Source organism: Vanessa tameamea, chromosome 11 (genome assembly GCF_037043105.1).
Source record: "Vanessa tameamea isolate UH-Manoa-2023 chromosome 11, ilVanTame1 primary haplotype, whole genome shotgun sequence".
Taxonomy (NCBI): Eukaryota; Metazoa; Arthropoda; class Insecta; order Lepidoptera; family Nymphalidae; genus Vanessa; species Vanessa tameamea.
In genome coordinates, this window is record NC_087319.1 from 8,691,354 (window position 1) to 8,719,297 (window position 27,944).

At 33.9% G+C, this 27,944-nt stretch overlaps 2 protein-coding genes across 3 annotated transcripts in view; both read right to left on the minus strand.

The window, feature by feature from the left end:
• Positions 1–1,170: 1,170 nt before the first annotated feature.
• LOC113402581 (uncharacterized) lies at positions 1,171–4,534 on the minus strand. Its single transcript, XM_026642873.2, has 3 exons — positions 4,363–4,534; positions 2,906–3,109; positions 1,171–1,412 (listed from the first exon to the last, which is right to left on the minus strand). The coding sequence occupies exons 1-3, from the start codon at positions 4,388–4,390 to the stop codon at positions 1,354–1,356; spliced, it is 291 nt and encodes a 96-aa protein (XP_026498658.2). The 5' UTR covers positions 4,391–4,534; the 3' UTR covers positions 1,171–1,353.
• Positions 4,535–6,546: 2,012 nt separating this feature from the next.
• Positions 6,547–27,944, minus strand: part of LOC113402597 (lysine-specific demethylase 3A-like) — a 131,887-nt gene continuing 110,489 nt past the window's right edge. For both annotated transcript variants that reach the window (XM_026642893.2, XM_026642894.2), the window contains 9 exons: positions 17,919–18,396; positions 12,749–12,941; positions 10,463–12,640; positions 10,219–10,366; positions 9,896–10,026; positions 9,666–9,754; positions 9,220–9,433; positions 8,500–9,027; positions 6,547–8,237 (listed from right to left, as the gene is read on the minus strand). In XM_026642893.2, the coding sequence (XP_026498678.2) occupies positions 7,200–8,237; positions 8,500–9,027; positions 9,220–9,433; positions 9,666–9,754; positions 9,896–10,026; positions 10,219–10,366; positions 10,463–12,640; positions 12,749–12,941; positions 17,919–18,396 (4,997 nt within the window). In that variant the 3' untranslated portion in view covers positions 6,547–7,199. The remainder of the gene's footprint in view (positions 8,238–8,499; positions 9,028–9,219; positions 9,434–9,665; positions 9,755–9,895; positions 10,027–10,218; positions 10,367–10,462; positions 12,641–12,748; positions 12,942–17,918; positions 18,397–27,944) is intronic.

Here is a 27,944-nt window from a genome sequence, read left to right on the forward strand (position 1 = left end):
CTTTTATCTTCTTTAGCAAAATATCTATATCCGTATTTATACAACCGAACCTACAAAGAGAGACTGATAATACTTTACTGTTAATTTTAAAAAATTATGTGCATTTTTAAGCTTATGGAATCTAATAAAAATTTAAATTGTATTCATTAACTATTTAACTGTGCACAACGTATGCGTAACGAAGGTGGACTCAATCCTAATCCAGAAGCAATTTGTCCTTATTCCACTCACCCAATTATAAAATTGTATTAGGAGTGGGCTCACTCATTTGCCAGTGAGGTAAATAGAATACTGATGAAGCTTTAGAAAGACAATTCAATTACCTGTTCCTTTTTTAAGTCTTTATTTTTAATATCATTATAAAAATAAAATACTTTGATTTCAGACTATGCAATAACAAGCAATGGAGAGTGCTGACCTACCAAAGAACAACTGTTGCTAATAAAATAATCTAAAAGAAACCCGACAGATTACCGTACTATACTAAAGATCTTCTATGTTTCAAAACCCTTTCCGTCGCCAGTTCTAACGAAAAAATGTACAAAACTCAGGGATAATGCATTATAACCAGTTAGCATGTAAATTATTCATCGTTCATCGAATTACATATGATTCGATTTCCCATGTATTCCACGTAATATTTAGCTTAAGTTTTTCTAAGTTTCCAATCATACTGGTATGTACTTGTTTTTCGGTTCCTAGTATTAAGCCATCAAGTAGAATAAGTTGTCTTTTTAATTTATTGTACAAAGTACGAAATGTCACAATCAATGATGTGTGCTAATATCTTGATAAAATTCAATAAATTTATCAAACACTATTCTGATTTATTATTGCAAAGTTTGTGAAAAATAATTCAATGTCAGATCGATCAAATTATATAAATGTCGATAGTTCGATTTAAAAAAAACTATAAATATATATATATATAAGCTGGATTCAAATACTGGACTTGGAAAATAACACGATATTGGGTTTATTCGTCATAATTTTACACTAAAAAGTTTGGCAGTGGTTTGTGTCCGATGTCCGATGTGGCTGAAAATAGTCATATTTATATGACACGTTCCTGATTTGTTATATATATGTTCAAAATTGCTGATTATACGATAAAATCATCGTTACTAATTATTATTTTTAAATCATATTATAATAATAAATTAAAGTATATAAAAGCGTAATATAATATATAATGTCTTCAAAATTATAGATAAAAAATAATTAACAAAATGGCAATTGCATTGTTCTTTTCTAATTATATTGTTTAGTTGCAAGCCTTAAATAGTACGAATATATATGAATATTCAGTTATTTTTATTACATCAAGAATATTAAAAAACTTAGGACTTAAGATTAAGAAAGACGAATTCCATCAGATCCAGCGCACGCCCCCTTGCTTAATACTTGCAAAGCTGAAAAAGAAAAATAAATTTTAGATTATTAATATTGTTTTGAAAGCTTAAGCTTCATACTTAAGCTCATAGTCACTGGTTTCCTATAAATCAGAATCAATTCTGAGTTCTGACACCTTCAAAGCGCCGCCAATCAAAGTAACTTCAAATGTTGTCCATTGTGGCTGTGTAATATTAGCTCATTCACCGAACCGGATTTTTTTGCGGCTACAAAATATTGCCGTTTCGTGACAAAATAGTAGGTGGTAGTGGTAGATGGTACCCACCCAGACATACAATCGATATAATTATTTTGTATATTTTTTTTACAATAGGCTATTTGACAATGCGAACAATAAAGTGTAAATAATTGTAATCAGTATATATTATGAGTATATATTAAAAATGGTTACTTATTAACGAAAGTTGAAAATAATAATTAATTTATACAAAAATCCATAAATAAAATAGTATTTTTTTAAACGTTTGTCAAGTGACACAAAACGCTCCTGATTGGTCGGGCTTATGATGACGTCACTTGCTGGTTAACCTCGTTTGCCTACTGTATGTGGATATGTGCCACAGATTACAATACAGGAAAGTGACGACACCAACCCCATTGCAGCACCATATTGTCAAAGTAGCGTTTTCGCGCGCTATTTAAATATGAAATTTTTTAATTTGATATTTTTCAGCAAATATGTACTAGAATTTAAAAAAACAATTCTAACTGGGTTCCTTAACCTCTACTAAATAATATAAAATGGATTTAAAAAACTAGTCAAATAGCCTATTGTGCGCTACATTTTCTATGAATTTACAAATCATAGCAAGTACCGTGTTAAAAAAAATATGCGCCATGGTAACTTAGAGAGGAAAAATTAATTGTATATAGTTTGTAATTGCATGGATCGTTATGAATTCATTTTGACCGTTCCACGAAACTATTATGATACTAATGTATACCTAATTAACATACGAGTATGTTGCTAAAATAAATCCAAAAAAAGATCGTACATTATACTAATTTGCTGCTTTGCTTATTATAATAGCTAAATACATTATCTACTTATTACCGAAGGCTATGCTGTTATTTATTTATTATGCTATGATACCGACGGATTTTCAACAATGATGAAATCAGCAAGATGAATCATGATCCGGTTCTGCGCAAGCGCAATAACAAAGCAATGGTCTGGATTCGAGCTTGCGTCATGTCACACTCTGGTGATTATGGAACTGATTCGCACTATTATGTTGTTCATAGAAGGGAAATTACATATTTTTAGCAAGTAATTTTGTATTGTGACCATTATATCTATGATAAAACCACGATTAGACAAATGATTAAAATACCGGGTATCTTCTGAAACGAAAAATTTAACTTTAATAATCCAGTTACGTGATATAAAAGATTGTATAATTTAGAAAGTTTCTTATTTCAAAAATATTATAATTTTAAGTTAATTAATAAGACAAGGTTACTGGCCAAAATCTGAAGTCGTAATACTTACTATCTTTATGTTCACAGTTGTGATTATTCATCACGCATTCGCTTCCAAAGGATTTGGGTTTCGTGTCCTTTTTTCCAGCGCAAACTGGTTCAGATTTGACGGACAAACAGTCGTGCATACAAGCCTTCTTCCGAGCTGCCTCTGCCTTAAGTTGTTTCAAGTCGGGCTTGTCTGGCCGACAGGAAACAACAACCAGCATCGCCGCTAGTGATTAAGAATATAAAATGATATAAACGTTGATTCGAGAAAATATAAAATCTAGTTAAAGTAACATTAATATCACGCTTTATTACTTTGTCTACAAATAAATGGCTTCAAACAATTTAGGAACGTCTTAGATAATTTTCAACGAATTCTTTGAAGAACTATCGTAACTGTATACTAAAAACCTAAAGCTTATGAATATTATAATAATTACATGCCATTCGGTGCTCTACTTCAATAATTCAATAATAATACTTTATTGATGTAGGTTTTTACAAGAACTATTAAAACGTAATTTTACAGTATGATAATAAAATATAAAACTACCGGTTTGGAATATAGATTCTACTGCGAAGAACCGGCAATAACATCAGTACTCATTACCACCATTTCAATTGAACAAAATTAGCAATGTCTAAGTCATTATTATTGCTACTTTCCGGGTAATGAAGACTGCTCGCCGCTGTAAATATATTATAATTTTGAATATAAAAACTAGAGTTCTTGTATATATATACGACCTTTTGCACATGAGAAGCTTGTTAGTATAAATAGTTAAGACCTTAATACGCAAATAGGCATTACTGACCTTAAAGAACACAATTACGGTCATAAAATGATTATCAGATAAACGCAGGAAGAAACATCGTTTTGGTCTGGTCACTACTAATAAGGCCTAAACCTACTCTTCATGATGTCATGGCTATTGTTTAAGTTAGAAAATAAAACAAGATTATTGAAGATTTAAAAAATAGCAATAAGTATTTTGTTACAATCATTTTAATTTGAAGTATAAAATATACTATACATGACATTAGTAGTAATAATAAATATATTTTGGAAGTATTGAATTGAATTTTGACTATTGAAATATTGAAATGACTTTTGACTACTACCCTAATTGATATAAAAAGGCAGCAATAATTAAAATAAAGTAATAAAACAAATAATTATTATTAAAAAATCGAAAAATTACAACAAATACCTCTTAAAAATACAAAATATACTAACACACATTAAGTCTACATACACGTTATGATAATGGCGTCGATATCTTTCTGTCTGGATAGTTTTACTAAATATTTATGTACTAAATAAACATGAATCATGATTTTGTTTTAAAATAATATGATTAAGGTACAATTTTTACTAATGGTCATTCTACATTATGATAGAATATTCTAGATATTGTCGAAGAATTTTATTTTTTTGGATCATACATCAGTATATTCTATAAATGTTAGTTTGCTCACCGAATAAAAGCAAAGTGGCAGCTCTCATTTTTATTTTCACTGATTTCTGTACACTTCGCACGTTCGATGTCACCTCTCAACTGGTTTCAAGGGGGCCTGACCGCTGTTACTCTTTATGCCTTGCGCGGTGGGGAACGCTACATACACACTTATATGTAAGTATCTATTTGAATACATATACACTTTGGTCGTGCTCTTAATCCATTGCTATTTTTAAATTAGTGATGAACAAAAGGCATTAAGATAATAAGTAATGAAAAGCAATCGGAAATTATAGGTATCTCAACAGTTTTATCTAAAGGTCAATATATGCGACGTGAACTAAAGCGATAATATTATTTTATAAAAAAATAGTAATAATCTAGACCGACTTATTTTGTTAAGAAAAAAATTAAAAAAATGTATTTTATCTTGCCGAACTTATGAGTTAGTTTTAATATGTGTACTTGTTTATAAGATTATAAAAAACATTGACAGCATAACAATAATATATCTTTTTTTTAATTACATCTTTATTTTAATAATGTCTAGGTTTGTAGTGATAATCGTGTAAGTAATTTACGAAGTAAACTCATTTAAGAAACTTAACCTTACCTTATCTTAAAAGTCGTATCTAGTAATTATTTTTGTGTTTACTTTTGTACTCACTAAAATTATAGAACTCTATTAACCTAATATTAGACTATAGCTACAACTCAAATCGATTTAAAAGACTTGTTATTATTACAAATAATTTACGTAAATTTATCTGAACTTTTTTAATGTGAAAGTTCTTTTCGTGAAAGATTGCTGTATTGTATAAAAATATAGTTTTGCATGTATATATCACTTTTGATTTTTTCGATAATATTTATTTAGTAATTGCGTTTGAACTTTGTTATACATTTAATAAAAAATGTTTTTTTTTTTCAGTCAATATATAGGTAAACCATATACTCAGTTACTTAACGTCACCATAATTAAAATTAAAAGACCATTAGGTCTTAGTTATGGTGACTTAAGAACTCCACACAATTCAGGGCTGAACTCAGCATTATTTCAAATAAGGAAACATGTATTATTCTTATCCATAAAATTCTCCTTCCATAAAAACACGCATGATTGCATATAAACTAAAGATAGCTTAGTCTCTAAAAGAAGAACAATACAAAAACTATATGCTGAAAAAAAAATTACAGTCACGTCAAGAATAGCTTAAATTATTATTGTTGAATATAAAAACTATTATTGTTTTGTGTTTCATGTGTTTAACGAGCTTACAAAGCGACAGTATCCAAAATTATATTAATAAATAAAATTTACAATAATAGCACCATCTGTCATGCAATAGCAGTACTACGATATCTCAATATAATGGACTATTTTTAGATTTACTGCCTAGATGGCGCTGAAGAACAATTATTTTATTTTTGATAACTCAAAATCTAGTAAAGTAAAAGTAATGGTTACTTTTACTTTAATAGATTTTAATTATTTCTAAGATTTCATATTTTTATGGAATATCATTTGTAAGTTTATGCCACCCACTCAATAAAATACACGCCCAAGGGACATGGCATCTTAGTTTCCAAGGTCGGTGACGCATTAACGATGTAAGGGTTGAGGTGCAATCTCTTAGACTAAAAAGCCTAAGCACTTAATCGATATATAAATTGGTAATACTTAACCGTAAACAACGTACGCAATAACGTCATGAGAAAATTAACTTGACACATCAACATATGCGTTATATAATGGCTAATAATTATATTGTATGGTTTATTCCAATCAAAGAAAAAATAAAGAAGCAAACTTTAGATTTACGTCTTTCATGCGATTGGCTAAAGCTCATTTATATTGTATACTACTAACAGGTCTTGATTAATGTCTTTATTTATAGTAAAATACTTACATCCATTTTGTTTAATTTCAAAGTTTCGATTTTAGCTTCGTCGACATTTAAAACGCCATTCAAAAATAAAATCTTTAGTGAATATTATTTATTGTGGTTTGGATAGACTATAGGTATCCTACGTTCTATGAATATACTAGTTTCCGCTTGCATATGATGATCGTTTGAGTAGTTTAAGACGTGAAACGATAACAAAGAAACACTTAATAGTCAGGATTATAATAAATGAATGATTGTGTCTAAAACTTGAAATGCATCAAGATTTAATATCAATAAGAATAAAAAACAAATCATAATATAAACATCTTTTTTATTCCAACTTATAACCATACATAATATACACAGTACAAAAAAAACTTGTTTTCGCCTATTACAGCAATAAGGACAAAATAAAATTGTCACATATCTTGTTTAACTATTATTTTTATAACATACTAACGAAATTGAGAAATCTAATATAGGAGAAACTTATCTACACGCCGTGTTTTAATGTACAATGCTTCGAGCGAATACGTTTTTTTTTTATTTCAATACAATAACTTAAAAGTAAAAGACTTCTTAATATGTACTCGATGGAATTCGAATTAAAAATTTACACATTACATACATATCACTATAGCTACATTAAGCTGTTATAATAACCTGAAGAGTTTATTTGTATTTCGATTAAGGAACATAAAACATATCCACATCTCAACGATATCACCATTATCAGACTAATTTACATTGCACATGTTCCGATCGCGACCGTCGGACTAAATCACATTTCATAAAGTACATTTACACACAAACTGGTACACGATCCACACCACGCTCAACAATGGCATCTTATACACGAAACGGCGCACAGCGCGTATCACACTCGCTCCCAATCTTACGTTAAATGCGGAACTTAGCGAATAATGTTACGTTCGAAGTTGAGATCAATTGCGAGGCCCACTCGACTTCACTTGGTTTCGGCGAGCGCCTCTTCCAGGCAGCAGAGAGAGTCCTTCACTGCGTGGTACACAATGTTCTTAATCTGTAATTTGTCCTCCTTGTTCGCGTGCTGACGAGAAAGTCGCCGGAACTGTTGAGCGAGCTCGAAACACCTCGAAACGTTCTCGGGTGATACGAAATCTTCGGCTACCTTGATGCAATCTAGGAGATTCCTGACTTGATGAGGCGCTCCGGCCGGAACAAAGACGGCATCGCCGGGGCACTGCAGTATCGCATAGCCTTCCACCCCGTATTCCCTGTACAGCCGCTCTCGCAGAGCCGCGTCCAAGTACCACGTCTGATCATGGACGGGATCGTGCTGCGCGCGTGGTCTCGCTCCGCGCTCGAGCTCCGCTCTGACTAGGAAGTCGCGAATCTTATCCGCGTCTCTGGCGGCGTAGATGTGCCAGAGGGCCGCCGGTGGCTTAACCCGCGCGCGTCTCCGCGAGAGGACGTCCACTCCCGCCTCTTCGGCCGCCCGCGCAGCCTCCCGGGCCCTCTCGGGGGCGTCCGCCGGGGCGCTGGCGTGGACCATCACGTTTACTGCGTCACTCACGTCTAGATGAAGATTCGTTGTACCGCCGGCTCCTCCGTAAGCCGTGTACATTTTAGGTCCCAAATCTGGTCGAACGAAGCATTCGGGTAGTCGCGCAGCAAGATTTAGTTTGCCGTTGCGTGAGGTGTATTCGCTAAGTGGCAAAACGCGCATGAGGTCGTCAAAGCGTGCCGGCAGAAGTTCCGCGAAGTCTTCACCTGGGGGCCAATCTTTTAGTTTTAGCACCATTGGAGCGCCACGTTCATCCCTCAGCCGCTTGGCGGCTAAATCGAAGCCATCCCAGAATTTTCTCGCCGGCTGGTTGGGCACCACCAGACCAGAAGCGCAATTGACAAGGTCAACTCGCGTGTCACCGAAATCACGCGAAAAGCTTTCTGGAGTCCACAGGTCTTTGACAAGTAGACTTGATACGTCTGAGACTAGAACTGGTTGGCCACGTTTCCATTGATCCTGAAATAATCAATAGCAGCTTTTTAATATAAGAAAACTTTGATTCAGTTGTATAGTTAATTTTCATTAATTTTGTTTTTAAACTAAGATACCTAAACTTTCCTATGCATGCTACAAAATCAGACGCAGATACAATTAGCAAACGCACAAAACATTATTTAAAATAAAATTCAATATATACCAATTTAAAGAAAACACAGAAATGTTGCGTTTAAGATGTTTTTGAAACATTAAAGTAAATAATGTAAAAAATAAGAATTACCTGGAACGGTTTATAATTGCCTGCATGGGCGGGATCTGTTAGATGCAAAAGTTTTCCATCACAGAGCCATGCATGCGGAACATCCGGGTACAGCAATTTGGATTCCGTCATTGTCATTATCCGAATTGGCAGCTCTTCCCTTCCTCGACCGCTCCTGTCGTACCTCTTGACGACATTTGACAACGCAAAGGGTTTACCCTCACCGTCTTCATCCTTCTTTTCTTCAACGACACTAGATATGACGTCATCTAAGATATCATTCTTATTTTTCTTTTGTTTTTTCTTTGGCTGGGTTTCACCACCTTCTGGCGCTGGTCGAATTAGCAGCTCGCGAAGAGTCGAAAAGTTTCCTCCTTCTTCCGAATCTGATGAACTAGTATCGGACTTTTCTTCCTTTGTTTCTGCCTTTACGGGTATATCGGAGAGCCAGCTCACTATAGACGAACCCGTTTTGCCGTTTTCTGATTTCACTGGTGACGAACCATTCGTTGCAACGTTTTCTTCTTTGACATCCTCTTTTTTGACAGTCTGTAAATAAATAGATTGTCAACATTTTGAATTAAACCAATAGAATGTGTTCTAATTGAAGAGTTTAGTGTTCTCAATTCTTTATATCGTGAGATCTGGACTGGGATCCTTGCTAGCCTACTCTTTTTTGGTATTTTTAATGGGTTAACATACATAAGTCCAGATAGCATGCTGTTTAGAATCACAGCTTACCTTCTGAAGAGCCTTTTGTAGCAGTAGTCTCGCAGCAGTCCGAAGTGCTTCGGGCGCATCCGATGTATGACCGCAGGCACAAGTCGGCAGCGCGAAGGCCGCCCGGGCGCGGTGCGCACGCGCAGCCGCCGCGCCCAGAGCTCCGCCCGCAGCGATCTGCGTCAGCAGCAGCCGCCGCGCGGGGTGCGCGCCGCCCGACGTGCAGGTCAACCATCTAGGGAAGATATCGTGTGTTATATTTATGGATTCAGATATTTGGATGATGACATTAAAACTTGAGACTGATTGTATGAACGACGTTAATAAGTTGTAAACTGTTGTATATTTTTTTTATAATATTAATAAAAAAAAACATAAGCTTTAAAATTAGAAAGATACTCTATGATAGATATGCCCAAATAAAATTAAATACAACTGTAAATATAACAATTAAACAGAACACTCACCCGAAAGAATCTCTTTCGCCATTGGTACTGGTATTGACAGAATTGTTTGAGTCGGTAGGAGAGTTGCCCGATTCCCCTGATGTTCGTGACTGCAAAGATTATTAAAAAATTATGATTGTGTTGATGTTAAGTACATTGTAGTATTGTTTATGATTCATTCAGAATGATTAACGAAAAATAATAAGTTATGAGTTGCAATGTAATGTTTATTACAATTAACCAGTTATTACCTTATAGCAGTCCAGACAAACGACGAATCCACATTTACCGCAAGTCCAATGGAAGTTGAAAAGAGTGGTTTCACACACGTCGCATATTTCACGCACACCTTGTACAACGCGCTTCCATGCTATTGTTTTGTCTGAAATCATATTATTATCTTGAATTTGTATTCGAAATTATTAGTAGCAAAATTTTTTTTAAATTATTTAATTACATGTCTATTAATTATTCATTAAATAATAAAACAATATGGTCAGTTTAAAGTTTTCAAAAAATACGTTTATGGAATAGTAAAATAAAAATGGCTAAAAAATTCTAAGGTCAAAATTACCTTCATTAAGATGATGGGATTCTGCCTCTTTTTCTTGTTGTAGTAATTCACAAAACTGATCACCGATTTCTCTTAACAGGAAACAACTCATTTCGATATCTAACTCGGCCGCATCAGCTGATGATGATAACCATAATTTTTTGTCCTCCTACAATAATATCAAATTATTAATAAAATTATTTATTTAAAATATAAATTGAACTTATTTTTTTTTATATTATAAGAATGTGAAATTAATTCTCACCTCTTCTGCATCTTTATATGGATCTGAAAATCCGGCTATAGCTAACTGCCTATGCTTGGCATACTTCAGTCTTCGAAAAGCGTAAAATCGGCAAAAGATGTTCGGCATGTCCTTATCGCGTTGCGCGGGGGACCAGCGACATTCACGACACTTGGCAAGCCGGGGTGCCACCTCGAAGCACGGCCCGTTCTGTAGGAACGACTCCGAAGTCGACTTGGAACGGGCGGCCGAGGGAGTCCGGCGCGGAGGGTCTTCCCGGCGTCTACCACCTCGCCCTCCGCCACGTGACCTTCTACCCCGCGCACGTCCTCCGCCACGTTTGCTGGACGTACTACCGCTGCCACTACCACTACCACCGGAATCAGAGTCTTTATCATCACTCTCTTTATCACTCTCACTTCCACTCTCTGATGCTTTTTTCTTTTTTGATTCGTCGCTTGCTTTTTTCACCGTCCCTTTTTTCCGTTTTGCCTTAGGCGGTTTTCGCTTCGGCGGTGAAGTCGACTCACGCTCTGAACTTGTACTGTCTTCCTCCGCATCATCGACGCGACCGTTTACTTCCTTTGGTTTCCTCGGTTTCGACGTTTTGCGTGCTCCTCGCTGAATAGATTTTGCAGCGACTGGCACTACTATGTTGGAGCTTGAATCCTCCGGCTCAGAGACACGAGTTATCGTCATCGGCAAAGTTATACAAGTTCCTCCACCTCCTGAGCAGTCACCTTCTCCAATGGGCGCTGTTTCGTGTCTCTGCAACCACGCTTTTTTGCCCAAATGCCGAACCGGGGCTGAACCATCTCGAGGATTGGGAGAAGCAATTTTAGCAGGTGTTTCGCTATCGGCTACCGTCATAACGGGTGGAGTAGCTGGTGGTGCAGGTGGAGACGATGACATTGTTAACGAAGGCGTTATTGATGATGCTGACGTCATCGGTGGCGTCGAAGCGACTGGAGGTACTGGTGTCGCTGGAGCAGGACTAGCTGCTGGCGTGATTTGGGGTGCCGGTGATGCACCTGCTGCCTTTTCTGGGGTCTCGATACTACCATCCGCTGAAGGAACTCTTACGTCACAAGGAGGACCCGGAGCCTGCGGAGCGGGTTCTGAACCTAACGGTGTTCGACCAACACTTGCAGCTGCTGCAATTAATGGTTCAGGGGCAGGGCTTTCTAACCGTCTACGCTTAGCATCTGTGGTGTCGGCTGGATCAAATGGACATCGTCTTCTTGGCGATAAACGGTCTGGATCCTCTCGCGAAACACCAAGGTCTAAAGGTTGAGTTTGACACGGTGATGTATTACTCACATCACCGTGCGCTCGCGGCGGCGGCCGAGGTTCAGGTGTGCGCGAATGGGCAACGGGCGGCGGACGTGTTCGCGTCGCAGGCGAGTACGCGGACGGTGGAGGATATGGAACCGGCGGTGGTTCAGCTTTTGTCAGCTGCATAGGTGGTTCTACGGCCACAGTATAATGTGGAGAAGGAGCAGGTCCCGGTGAATTGCTGCTTGGTTTTCCATAAATATGAGGTGGTGCTGGACTCGATACCTTCGGTTTTACTGGTGCAGACTGGTAATAAGCAGCCGGTGACCTCTGCGGTTGAGGTTGATAAAGCCTGCGACTCTTGTCTTGCGCCGGCAGCGCTGCATGTGGTGACGTCTGCAGTGCGGGATGCGGATGAGGCGGTGCGTGCGGCGATAAACCAGTTCGGTATGGCCGCGAAGGGAGGTAGTGCGGGGACGGTTCACTCCTCGGCTTGCTAGGGTACGGATGCTTTTGCTCCAAATGGATTTGTTTGGCATCGTGCTTAACTATCACAGAATTTTTCTCGGGAACAAGGGGAGGAGGAGCGGGCAAATGTTGATCTTTAAGTTTTTCATATCTATATGGTGGATAGTTGTAGGGGGCGAAATTAGGTTCACCCTTGGGAAGGACGGGATGTTGTGGTTGTTTATCGGATTTGGCGAGAGAGTGGCGAGGCGGGTGTTGCGAATGCGGCGCGTGCTGCGCATGGGACGCATGGGATGCGTGTGTCGCGTAGTCTTGCTGCGACAAACGGTCGGGCGGATGTGCCGGTGGCGAGTAATACGCGCGCTCCGCCGTCCGCATTCGATCATGTTCAGGCCCTGAGCCACCTCGGTTTGGTGCCAGACTGTTTAATAGCGACCACGACATACTACGTTCCCGCTACAACAAAGAAGAACACTATTATCTCGAGTCCAATAATATCAGAAATAACACTGAATTTAATATAACATAATGCAAAAAAGGAATATATATAAAATAAATATGAACCTTTTGATTTGCTAGCCTGAGAGATTCTTCGAAATGCCTCGACACTAGTTTTGAGGCAGCATTCTCTTGTTCTCTCCTCTCTTTCTCTTCCCTTTCTTGCTTTTCCCTCTCCCGTTCCCTCTCCATTCGTTCTCTTTCTTTTTCTTTCTGTTGCTTTTCCAACATTTCCCGTTGCTCCTGATCCCTCCGTTCTCTGCGAACAAAGTATAATCAGTTTAGTACATTAATAAAAGAAACAATTAAAACCAAAAAATTATATTATACATTTATGGACTTAATATTGATAGTTAAGATAAAACGTTACAATATGAAGAAGTAGGTCAAGGTCAAATTTAAAACGATTTTCTTCTAATTATAAACAAGTATGGAAATAAAGTAAGCCCGATTTTCAGTTTTATCCTAAAGATTTTTTAACAATCAGTTCGATATCAATTTATCGCTTGATATGATCGATAAAAAAGGCGAGTCCGATAAAGAAAGTTAAGATAAGACATGTCCTACGATAAAAATGTAATACAGAAAAAGGCATGTAAAAAATGATTAAAATTAAAGGTTTATTGAATAGAACGGAATGATTACTTGCTTATAATAATCGTGTCTAAGTACACGACTCTTTGAATCGTGACATACTTTATGACATTGACAACTGACATGGAGTTAAGTTTCAAAGACAATACATATTTACTTTTTAAATCAATATTTTTCCGCTTTAAGTGTTTTTTTTAAAGTACAATCGAAGGAGGTTTACTGTCTGAATATTTAAATAACAGATAACAATCCAATGAGATGAGCAAGTCATCGTTAAAAAAAACGTACATTATAATGACATTATTTAACTTTATGGTTTAGATCGTTTAATATCAGTTATAGTTTTCCTATGTTTATCCACACGTGGTTTATATTATACTGGATTATGCACATATATCTTATTCATTATTTAGATATTTGCTACATACCAGGATAATTAGTTAGCATCAAAAAAGTCCGAAAGAAAACTATTTTTTTTTTAATATTTTCAAAGAGTATATAATTTAAAGTAGGTATATTAAATTGCAAGTACAATTCAGAGAATCGTAAAATAAACATTGAACGGAGTGACAGAATTAAGTGCGATGTAATAAGTAAATTGGTTTATGTGGGTTTTATGAATCAACATTAACTGTTATTAGTGACGTCTCATGATTCATTTGTTTACGTGGTAAATATAAACGAGTCTTCGTTCTAATTAACGTTTGTTAAGTAAATTCTATCATTACGTCATTAACAAATATGACACTTATCCTATAATATTTAAACGCATTTCAAAGTGTTTTTGATATTAAGTTCGTTATACAACGTGTAATCATTTGATTTTTTAAAGGTCGTGGATGTTACTCGCAACTTTGTTGACATTATGCGATGTCCTTTAATAATTAATAAGAAATATTATAAATTGTTTTTAAATAACATTGCGTAATAAACAAATGTATTAACACAAACAACACATCCAAAATTTAATTGAAGGAAATATTAATCTCACAACACAGATATATGTGTATTAAGAAAGAAAATTGGTTGGTTATTTTTTAAATATCGATATGAAATTAAACAAACAAACAAATTCAACGTACTTCACAATATTGTTAATAAAACTAATGTATGTTTACGCAAATATAGCCTAAAACTTTACAATGAAAAGCAGGGGTTATGTTTAATGGTGCGAACAGAAACGATAACCACGACTGTCATTACTTGCACGAACAAACAAATTACGTAATAGATTTCCGCAATCATATCTACCTACTTGCAAATAACTTGAACCTTATTTATTGCAAATATCTTAAAATATTTAACAAGTGTAATTTTTAGGTTAAGTTTCAATCATTAATGTGATGTTTATGTCAGATAAAAAAAAATGAAAGTTGTAAATGTTTTTTTAATTAGTTTTACCTTGGCGTTTTGTGGAATTCGAAGGTCGTAGGTGTATAAATAACTAACTATAGTTGTTTATACACCTTCGACCGTCGAAAAATATTTAATCAACAAAAATATTTCGAATGTGCGAACTTTTTAAAAAATATTTATTTTAGAGATCGTAAAAATCAATATAAATAATTTAATTTGAAAGGTAAGTATTTCGACATTTCGTAATTTTTTTTCTTATGCAATATAATAAACTGTACTGATTTTAGATGGCTTGTAGATATTGTTTGTTGTTGTCTAGCAACTTCGCGTACGTTACAGGATTCATGAAATAAACCATATTGTAATTTTTTTATATGATTGATTTATATGATGAATTTTAGTATTTAAATATATATATTATAAGGATTTTTATCTGATTCTATTTTCATTTTAAGTTTCAATTTGAAAAAAAATTAACTGTTATGTTATGGTTTTTTCAGTACCATTGTAATATTTACCTAAGTAAAATATTTTAATGTCAAAAAATAGTTATTATACTTTCAACATTATCATTTTACCACCAACTAATTCGATAACAAATTTGCAATTCGTAGTTAAAAGTCATATTGGACTTTAATCAAGCTTCAAACACTTAATGATGACTCTAAAAAAAACAAGTAACTAATTTACATTAGTCCTAGAATAAAATAACGCTGAATATGAAGTTTTTTTTACGCTTTCAATCAAAGTAAACATTATATATATTTAAAAATAAAATGTATGTGATTTTTTAACTATTGTTATGTATTTTAAGACAACAAATTAAATTATTGAACAAATAGTTACAATTCTTACAATTAATGAAGAAATTTTAATTTAAAATTTACAATCATGTAAAAAGCAGTGATATTTTTATAAATTTAGAATATTCTGCTTTGTTATTTAAGAAGTAACTTGAGAATCAACTTATTTTGCTAAAACAATAAATTAAAGTAGCTGTCATGTTTTTTTATTTCATTATAATAATATAGATAATAAACACCAAGTTTCCTTATAAAAATATTGCTTTCAATAGGTATATTTAAATCATCAGTTAAATTAATTAATTTACTAAGAATATTTGAGAAAGATTATGTAAATAATTTGTTATTCAAATACATTCATTAATATTTTATGTATACAACTAAAAACTCATTCTAATATAATTTAATTCATCATTTTTAAGATAAAAAATAATATTCTTGTTTCTGAGAAAAATAAATATAGAATATAGTCTTTATTATAATAAGTATAGATTTCTCTTTTAAGTATCTACTTAGTCTTAAGTTTCAGAATAAGCTGTGAAATTAATAAAATATACATGAGATTTATCAAAAGTAACCATAAAGTTCTTCATCCTAAAACTATGTAAGAAGTAAATGTTAAATGATCCTGTATTTAAATTTATATTAAAGATCTTTCAAAAAGCATTTACATTTTTTACATTTACATCTAATTTGTACTTTTATTTCAATATGACAAGGGCAAATAAATCTTATTTATCTTTGAAGCGTAAAGTTCCTCATGTAATGTGTGGTTTTAAAGTCAATTTGTAGACATAGCCTAAAATTAAATATATTTTCATTAAATAAATATGATCATATCTATACAAATATTATAAATACGAAAGTAACGCTATTAAAGCCGCGGGCCGCAACTAGTCTGATATATTTTGGTCAAACTATTAACAGTTATAATGATTCAACATGATTAAGTTAAAATAAAAAATTAAATCGTCCAAAATAGAATCATTTTGCCTGAAAATAAAATCGCTATCAACGAACATTGACAAAAACCTCGTCGGTGCTGTTAACCTTGAACTACAAACAACTTTCCAGCCCTGACGTAATCAACCTCGAATTAATTCTAGTCTATATTTACTTATACGTTTTACACACTACATACGCGTTTTTGCTTTATATTTCCTCTAAAAATAAGGTATAGGTGAGTATGAATACGTATATATATTTTTTTTTAAGATTTGAAGAATGATAAAAATATACAAATATTTATTCAAACATATAAATTAACAAATTTAAATGGTCTCAATTATAATTTATTATTCTGAATATTATTTAAACAACTTAATATATCTTACTCGCAGATAAAAAATACAAGATAAGTCTTTGAATACTTTAGATAAATTGTAAACAATGAATATGCATATTTCTAACATACCTAATATTATCTTTAGTCTATTGTTTGAAATTAATGAAGGTGTATAAATAGTACAATTATTTTATTAATATTAAAGAATTGAATTACTAATTGAAATTCAAATAATGATTTTAAAAAAAATAATTTTATATTTCTTTGCAATCAAATAAGGAAAACATATTTTTTAATAAAATTGAAAAATATCTTATTGTGAAGTACTTATTTATATACGTAATAATTTAGTTCAAGATAAAATACGTAATATATTGTGTATAAATAAATTTCCTAATCTAATAAAGTAGGTATTTTATAAATCAAATCACCCATATTATCTCATGTTATCGGTCAATAACATATTATTTTTACTGCTATTAAAAAAAATATGACTACAATATAGGTATTTCGTCATAATGAGCGCTTGACAAAATATAATAAACTTTAATTATTTTTTAGTAATTTTTATATTACCGCAGCAAACTCTTTTTACGAAATGTGTATATAGTTCAAAATAAAAAAAAATAAAGATCTGTAAAAATATTGTTTACAAACTACTTTTTTTAAGGAAAATTTCACGCCGAAATATTTAGGAAGACAAGGTACCAGAAGTAACTAAACTTAGAATTTATAATTGTGCGCTAAATAATAATTTAAAAAAACTCATTCATCTGTTTATTAATTAGAAAAATGTTCTCACATTTATACAAAATGAAATAACAAGAAGTTCACTCCTACAGAATAACCGAGTATTTTTTGTCTATTGTATGTAAATTAATAAGTTATTTGAATCATTTCGCATAACAATAGGCTGCGGAAGTCATCCTTCCTCTGTGGTTACCAAGTTAGATTTAATTTGAAGTTTAAACGCTCGCAACTTGTTAAATTTGCATATACAACGACGGAAAATATTTAAAGGTTCACTTTTCGGAGAACATTACAATTAACGCTATTTATAATTACCATAATACATATTATTAATGTCTATAATAATAAAATGAAAAAAACGTAATGTAACGTAACAATAAAATGTATAAGCATCCTATATATATAAAGTATAGGCATTAATTAACAATAATTGTATAAGTGTACTAACCGTAACAGTCTTTCATGTCTCTCTCTATCGTATGTGGCGGCCGCGATATAATCGTCCGCGATGGCATGGTGCAGCGGCGGATGTATCGGTGGTTGATACCGCTGCTTCCACAGCAGCTCGTTCGCGTAGAGCGAGTGTGGCGGCGGCGGAGGCAGGTGCAACAGGGGCGGGGGTGGGCCGCCGCCATAGCCGTGCGCCATGCCGCGCCACTCCTCCACCGAGCTGGCCGACCCGCCTGAGCGCACGCCGCTCACGCCGGAGTCGGACCGATCGTCCGCATCGCGCGCGCACACTATCACACAGTCGTCCTCCTCGGAGGCCACGGCGCTGCCAACACCATCCGCGCCCGCACTCACTTCACTCTTCACTTCACCACCACTGTTTGCGCACACTTCGCCCTTCACCTCCTCTTTTACGCACTTGTTTTCGTCACTGATCTCCAACACATCACCACTTGCACTTACACTTTCTGCGACACCTGTAACAATAGAAAAAAAAGTTAGTTAAATATATAATATAAATAATGTACACAATGCCAGTTTTACATTATTTCCAGCATAAAATTGGTCAGCCCCGGTTAACACAAATAATATATATGATACAAATCTCATTTAAACATCGCGACTGATAAATGACCAACGTCAGTAATTCGGCATGTTGATCCGAGCACGTTTGGACAACGGCCAATATTAGCTCATTCACACTACGCCCACTCGTTTGCAAAAATGTGTCGTATGCTGACACTGCCGGTTTAATATATCAAATAAAATTAACGACTGCAATAAAACAGCTGACCCAGCTGATAAGTACTTACACTCATTAAATAAAAACAAAATTGAAAGGTCAAGTTCCTGCTGCTTTTGGTATGTATTTAAATTGTTTAGGATTACAAATATCTAAATATAGAAAATGATGTAATGTTTTTATGGAATAATATTATATGAAGTGTCGTTATCACAAATTAATTATAAAACGTGGCCTCGATTGCATACCACTTTCTCAATGACGGTTTCCTTCGACGTGACAAGAATTAGTTATCGAAGTCACGTTTCGGACTTATAAAACCGGAAGAGAAAGATGACAATCAGGGAGACTCGGTTAGCACAGAGTAATAATGCGTTAGCGAAGTTTTGCGTGTTACACGTGAATGACTGGCCGATCGCCAAAATATGGAGCCAAGTAACACATGACGCGATGAAGTTTGGCGAAAAACCAGAACAGGGGCGATGTGTTATGTGACAGAGTACGGACATCCTGACGCATTCAAAATTCCATTCGTTTGCTGTTAATTATAAACAAAATTACAAAACTATCTTACCTTAACAACAAGGAAATTGTTCAAATAAATATATTCTTCGAAAATTGATTGCAAAATATGTATATAGGTGATCAACCGGAAAGCGACGTTCTTTTCCTCTATTAATATAAACAATTGCTCAATATTTTAAGTAAATTTTTAAGTAAAGTAAGAATTATAAGAAAAAGTTTACCCTTATATTATATCATAGCCGAATAAATTAAAAAGCCCGTTGGCAATATAAAATTCGACCCGAAACCTACACAATAGGACATGCTTGCGTGTCAAACGAGCGACAATGGAATTTTAATGAGAAGCTGTTAACGACGATGCGCATTTACATAATCGCATACATAAATAATTATTTCTAACGTTTGTTAAAACATAGAAGAAAACAACCATCAATCTTGTTTGTGATGGTGGTTCCCATTATTCGGGGTGTATGGTTCAAATCTCGAGATTTTACTTGTACTTGTTTGGTGTTTTCGTATTTTTTAGACTATAACTCATTTCTAACCTTTGTTAAACTAAATGACGTTGTGCCGCAGGTTTTCCTTATATTTACTAATTCTATGTAAATTGTTGTGCTCATTTTCAATTTAATGTATTTTAATTAAATATGTAATAAAATCTGTTTAATTAATTTAAATGGTGGTTTCTAGTATCGTAGCAATAACATAAGCCGTCGGACGGAACAAACATGAATTACACGAAGCAACAACAACAAAAAAATGGTAAGTATTGGATTTGTAAAAAAATAAAACAAAAGAAATTGTTTACTTTTATCTTTCCAATGAAAGAACACCAAAAGCAACCTATTCTGCAAACAAATCAATATGCGGATGGCTGTAAACAAAAGCGACGAGACAATGCGACAGTGATCAGCGGCTGGGTACAATGAGGTAACAAATAACTCTTGGGGAAGTGCGGCAACGTTCACCGCGTGACGGCAGCTGATTGACAAGACAAACGGCAAGGCGGGGCACGGCGAGAGCTTTTCATTAGATAGAGATGAAGCAAAAAGTTTACACTTAAGATTGTCGAGAGCTCTGAACAAACAGTGACCGAGATGAATTCTGATCGCCTTTGAATTATTGATGAGGGCAAAACTTGGATATTTAGATGCAGTAACTATTGTACGACTTACGATCGCATTACTAAAATGCCTATGTTAATATAAGACGCAAATTCGTTACGATGGTTACGTAGACTATAAATGAATAATGTAACTATTGTTTAGATTATGTATTCATATCTGTGCTATTTAAAAAATAATCTTTAAACATTTCCTTATTACTAATGATTTAATATGCATGCTTTTAAAATGTTTTATGAACATAAATAAGAAACAATAAGACTAAATGTTATTATAACGTATTATTAAAAGGTCAAATTCAACTCTGTTCTAAAAACATACATGGGGCCTAATATAATTCCTCAGAAATAACAACTGCTTCGTAAATTGGAACGATTGGACGTAACTTTATAACATTTCAAATATGTAACACGATTAACTTTTTAAAATTAAGAGCAAAAATGAAATAATACAAAAGATTACTTGGTTATATAAAAAAACAATTTAAAAGAAAAAAAAGTGATCAGAATCTTCGTAAAAACTTTTAAGTTATTTCTAACATAGTTGAAATTGGAATGGAATACTAAATGATTTATTCCAACAGCACAATTCAAATATTCGCAATGCGATATCGAAGCGTGTTTGTTGACTCACGTAGAGATCTCGTTAAAACCACTAGAGCGTACAGTCTCGCCGAGCGTGTAATGAACACTTCCACTCGGACAATAACCGCTACTTAATAGGATGTTTAATAGTGACCAAGCTTTCTCTGGAGCTGTACAGCAATTATCTCGACATTACTCAGATTACGTAACTCTTCTCTGTAATTTAAAATTGTATTAAGATAGTTAAATGATTAACGTGAGCTGCAGCTCATAACTTTTTAGCTCAACAAAATAATATTACAAGTTGAACACATGATTAATAGTTGGATAAATCAATACTCCATTTGTAAGTTTCCGTGTTTAATTTCCACCCTAAGCGTGTTATTCAACTCGACAAAAAGTGATCGTGATCGGCCAACGTATCGGGTATCGTGACTGGTATTGCACTACCTTGAAGGTATTATGGTTTCGTAGTTGCATCACGATACCAAGACGACCGCATCGCATAAAGTAGGTAATTGCGCAACACATTACTGCATAAATTTTGAATCGCAACCTTTTTTGGCATCTTTAACATTCAAATTAAACGCTTAGTTGATAGAACTGTTGTTATGAAAATAGAATGCGTAATTTGTTTGATTGTGATTGGAATACTTCATTCTTTGATTAAAATGTGGACGTAATATATAGGTGTTCTGGTCATGTATATTGTTCAAGATTTTATTTAGAACAAAGCCCTAATTCCTTAAATTTACTTAAATGACTTGCTGAAATTTACTTAAATGATTTAATTAATTCTAGACTTATGCTCGGTGTTGTTACATATCAACTATTTATGTTGAAATGAACGGAACACTTAATTCAGTCGATATTATCGTAATTAATAAAGGAGGTGCCATATTATGGAAATAATCGGCTAAATGATATGCACTGGAGAACTAACTGCGTATATACCTACTTAACAATTGAGTCATATGTAACAAACAATTCAGATCAGTTTACAAATAAGCTTCTTATCTGCATCATATAACCACTTCTAAGTAAAATAAATAAAAACGCTTAATGTTTTATATATTATATAAATTAAAAGTGAAATCCTGATTACATTAACTAGCGAAAACATGTCACACAATTATTAGTGATGAAAAATTGGAACAATATGGAGTACGGGTCAGCAGAAAGCTCAATAAACAATGGTGATAAGAATTGAGTCGATAGGCACGCTAGTTGTTAACAATGCAGTCGGTCGGAGCCAATTCGATAACACTGGCGATTAAAGGTCAAACTAGTACACCACTCTACAACGTCGCGTAAGATAATTGGTACCTACTATACATAAAGCAGGCAGGCACTTTCTTTACAAGCAGAGGTTTTACGATAATTATTAGTAGGTGGAAGATTCGAAGTGTCTTTATTAAAGATATAAAGAAATTCATGTCTTAAAAATTATGATTATAATTATGAAATATTATATTATATATATTACCTATACAATATGTATAGTTCATTAATACCTATCTATTTATCTTTATTCAAAGGACGCTTTAACAATAAATATATTTTTTTTATTAAAGTGGTAAATGGGGTCGTCAGCTTATCGAATTAATATTTAATATTCCGATAAAAAATTCAATTGTTATTTTTCAAAAATATAAATTGTAATTAATAATACTCACTAGTGGAAAGTGGTTACAAAAACCCTTAATGGTTCTTGAATAACTAAAATAGCTTCTTCAGCACTCAAACACTGACGTGTAATCTCTCACAATTTCTTAATAAAGCGAGCCAATCACGATAGTTAAGAGTCACAATCACAAAAATATCCAACTTGTGTCAGGGATCCTTGACGACCGTTGAAAATTAAAAGCAATCCAATCAGTTGTGTCCTTGAAAGCGGTCAGGAAATCAAATCAGTCAGGCGTTCACCTGCACACACACAACTTCAGTCAGCTATGTATACGTATTATATAAATGTACAAAGATCACGACTATGCTAAAATGATCCGTTGTGAGTGCACTGTAGACAGACGTGCAAAAGCCTCGATGGCGCACAAAGAACTGAAACGCGGGGAAGTGGTAGTCGGCGAAGCGGGGGACGGGGAACGGACCGCGCCAGTCTCACGACGACGACGTAGCACAACGTAGCAACAAGTGAACGGCAATGCGGGTGTGAGGCGGGCAGGAGACGAGGGATGGAAATAGGGAGGCTCCCCCCGCTCAACACAAAGCGCACCTGACGGCAATGCATGTAGCACCCGTCGTATCCACTATCAAACTGTAGACTAGTTATACCTACAATAACATAACAGGAAGGGCAGATGTCGATAATCACGATACGCGACATACGTTCTAAATTTACATAATTATAGGTACATTAATTCAACAATTTATGGATATCATTCAAAACTTGAAATAAAACATGGAGTTAGCTATAAGTCGGAATGTATTTTTTTAGATACAGACGCAACTTTAATCAATAATTTTTACAACACGTAACAACGATCGAACTATCAATTATTTTTATCTCTATTGTGATTACATCGATACAATATTGAAAAATATTGAAATTTCTGCAGAAAACTGATAAATAACACAAGTGAAGGTGAATGTATTATTTATTATTGGAATCTCGTAATTGTAATTATCGTTTTTGGACAAATACTCTACGACTCGTTCTTTTACCTGTTTTATTAACAGTATATTTTTTTATCGATTAACCGATTTATGAATAAGATAATGATATTATTTAAATAAGACTTGAAGTTGTGCAATATTGATTGGTAAATAAATTACAAACAGTAGGTTATTCATATTAATAATAATTAATATGTATCTGTGGTTTAACAAGCGCAATTCTGGTTTAAAACCGAATTCCCAGAATTAATCTCTCGATTTGAATATACGATATAATATAAATTAATTGTATATATTTGATATACGAAATATGATAGATAAAAAAGAGTACTGAGTTTTTTCTCGTTAAATGTGAAGTTACTACCGCGACCGGTTCGGAATGTAATCTTGATAATTGTAGAGATAAATGTGTTTGTAAAAAAGCTTATTTTGATTTTGGTTAAATATAATAATAATATGCCAAGCAGGAAGACATTATAAAAAAAATGTGCTAAGATTTTTGATGATAATAGATTTGTGTGGTAATAAAGTCAATAAGACTACCGGTCTATATTTAGATCAGTACAATTTAGAACATAAACAAAATATCGATCGTTGACCAACATGCCACGCGTATTTAACAACTTGCTAACGATTTGGCACAGCCCCAGGAATTCCACGAGTGTCATATACTTAGATTACATTCAGTTTTAATATCAATAAATGCAAAACCAACTTTCCGTGCTGTTTTGTTTTTCAAACATGTTTTGATGGTTTCACTTATTCATTTCGTAAATTTCATCCTTCATTAATAGTTAGAATAAGATAACATTACAATTTAATAATTTAAATAATGATTGAATTATAAAATAATCTTTGAAGGCTCAATATTATACTAAATGATATTACTATGTATTTTGATTATTGACTGCGGCATACGGGCAAACGTGTAAAATTGACACGTAAACTTGCCTGTGCAGTTTTTCTAAAAACATGCAAGGAGGTCGTGTATCTGTTTTGGCCTTGTGCTAATCGTGTTAGCGGCGACACGCGAATAACTAATGCTATGTAATTTGCACATACAATGCATCTGAATCCCGCTTTATAAATAACTGCCTAAATTAACTGGATACGATATTGATTTTATGATTCATGTCTCCATGGTCACTGTTATATTTTATATCGTTTAACTTAAATTGAATACAAAAAAATATCATTGAGATAACGGCATTCGCTATCAGTGACTTAAAGTGTGCAGGAATGTTAATAACTAGCCGTCGCCGTTCTGTTATAAAAAATTCATGTGACTTTATACGTGTATGCTTTACGATAATATGGAATGCTTATTTTTGATGCGTAATCCCTAAAATAAGCGTTTATCGCGCAATGTGTTCTATACGTAGATATGTTAGATAATTCACACTAAGAATTCGAAGATAGGAAACGCAAACATGGCAGTCGATAACCTGGTTGCAGTAACTGATAACAATCCCACTCTATGCCTTGTTTGAACAATGTTTTATCTAAATAATGCTAATAACTGAGATAGGACAATGAGCGTAAGCAAAATAATTTTATAGTCTTATTGTTGTCTTCTTCGCAAACTATGGACAAGGGTACGCCAAATGTGCGTTTTGGGTAAATTAATAAGTTTTAATATAGATATCTCGCTATTTCAAGACAGCTGAAAATATAGATGATAATTACTGTAAAATTGCCACTTCCCGTTTATGTAGACTTACTAACGCGATGGATCCGTACAATGAGGTATTTTATTATTTCACGTTATCGATAGCTTACACAGCTGCGTACGGAGGCGTAGACGCTGATATTACGATTGAATTAATTTGACGACCCACTGCGTGATGCAATAACTATGAATCATGATGACATTTTATGGACGTTCTGCCGGCTTACGGAACGCGCGATATGGTAATAATAAACAAAACGATAAAAAACTATTAGATATAGTATTATACTGATTTGTGGGCCGCTCCTTCGTTCACAATAAAGTGGTATGATTGGTAGTATTTTGTTAGGATCTGTTAACAATTGAAGAATTCCACGTTGCTATCTATTATTTTACAGCATACCATACCTTCAGCATTGGTTGTAATTTAACAAACCGACACACACATATAAGACACTGTACATATATCTCTTTTAGTTTAGTCCTCAGAAACCTGAAGTTACAACCAAATACTATCGTATCGTATACCATCGTATTTGTTTGTTGTCGGAACTATAAATGTTATTTATCTAGCTACTGCACAAATTAGGGTAGTACGATTCTAGTGGACGATCGATTGTCGAAAACCGCACGACGCAATAAATTGTTGTCTCATGGAGAGTAAACATTGGCGTTCGGCCGCATTCATGCATAATTGATGAGGGTTCGAAGTGAACGCGTGGATTCCAGGCGGTCACGACTGTGCTGAACCGCGCTCCCGCGCCTCCGGCAGCCATTTTGTGGAGCCAGTACGCCTCGATCGTGCGTTTTGTGAATATTAATACTCTATCATGAACATTTCGTTACTTCGATAATACTAACCATTTAAAAACAACATACTATTTTTGAATTATATGTTTTACACAAAAATATTAAGTAGTAAAAAAATATTTTGATACAAGTTGGTAACAATATACAATGCAAAAGCGTTGCATGCTTCTAATAGCAAATGATCGTTATTAGTTTCTATTGTTACCGACTGAGTAAATAGAGCATGAGGCAGTGTAATAACATAATAAATTAAATAGCACAATACAGCGCGGCTCGCGGGGAACTCTCACGCACGGCCATTGTGCGGTGTAATAATTGTTATCAAAAAGTCTTTTCTTTTGAAATGAGACTCATCATTAATAAAGTGCTTCACACTAATTAATAGTTTTAAGTTCTCTCAACCTTACGTGAATTATATTTTTATAGAAAGGCAACAAATAACATTTATTTTATGAGTCAGCTATTATATGTACGTACGTATGTAAGTAATTGTTACTTAAAACATGGATTATCTGCTATTGTTCGTAAAAGCAGAATTAAAGCAAAAATGTGTGAATATTATAATCTCTGAAATTGTAAAGTAAAGAGAGGCAAATGAATTCATACAAAGTAATCACAGCTACATACCAACGAAGCGTATCATAGAGGTAGGTGTCTGTCGGCTCTACGTTGATACGTTGCGGTCGAGCCTTACAGAGCACTCATTACGGATGAAAGTCAACCGCTTGCCCTACCGATGGACGCTTATACGGAGAGTTGTAATAATATCAAATGAAATACCGCGCCCATTCGTCTGCTCGTAACCGCAACTCGCCTAACGCTCTCACGTGCACTTACAATGCGTAACCATGAACTGCGAATTATCATGACTTGCCTGCACAACATCAAGCCTTGAGCAAATGCAATATTTTCGTTTTCCAGTTAATGCAAGAATAGCATTCCTTACGCATCAACAAAGTAATCTAAAGAAACAAATCTGAACCATCTGTTCATGAATAACCGATTTATTCATTGATATTTTCGTTTCATCTCAAGACAGCTGAGCAATACAGCCGCATTTCCTGGCGTCGAACGACCTATTGTTATAATTTGCACTTTTTTGCCGACATATCAAGAATAGCGTGCTCATTCGCATTTTATAAATGTACTCGCGTATGTAGTTTTTATACGCGATATTTACTTACGTGTGGGAATTGAAAGTCAATGAATAGGCAGTCTCGTCAAAGAACATTATACTTCTCATTTTACTGTTTCTCATCAAATAATTCTGCATACCGTGTCCCTTTCTATTGAAATAATATATTTGCTCTATAATATACAGTATTATGTATACAATATGTTAAAATGTTCCTACGCCTTACTTATAAATAGATATACTTCATCTGTCCATTTATGGACTTAAATACAATTTGCCAACATTAACATAATTATCCATTAATGAGTTCAGACGAGTAAACGATTTTTTAATTTATACTATTTTTCATTATACTTTTGTATTATTATTTGTTTGAATAAATAAACGAATATTAATGAAAATCGACACTTAACATATTTAAATATCGTAAACGTAATAAATATTTAATTTACATCTAAAATCTAAACAACGATTCGGTTTCTAATTAATAAGGAAACGCTGCGGAAAATAATTGAGATAATAAAGTCGTGATCGGGCACCGTAACTATTCTAGATTCTTTAGCATTATGTTGTGACATTATATATTACTTAACAAGATCATTGCTTTATAAAACACGATTAAAGATAATAATATAGCTGTTTCAACTTTCAAATTTAAACACCTTTACCTTTAATAAATATAAGACTGAAATTTTAATTGAATAACCAGTTTATATAAAAAATAAAGTATTCGTCCGTGAAGGATAAAAAATGGAGAGCAAAACAATGAATAAGAGAATCGTAAAACATTCAATAACTTTC

What these genes read in the sequence shown, in the direction of transcription:
- LOC113402581 (XM_026642873.2), bottom strand. Translation starts at nt 4,390, where the DNA reads ATGAGAGCTGCCACTTTGCTTTTATTCG. An exon ending in TGCCACTTTGCTTTTATTCG is followed by an intron (nt 3,110 to 4,362) that starts GTGAGCAAACTA and finishes CTTAATCACTAG; the next exon opens with CGGCGATGCTGGTTGTTGTT. An exon ending in CAACTGTGAACATAAAGATA is followed by an intron (nt 1,413 to 2,905) that starts GTAAGTATTACG and finishes TTTCTTTTTCAG; the next exon opens with CTTTGCAAGTATTAAGCAAG.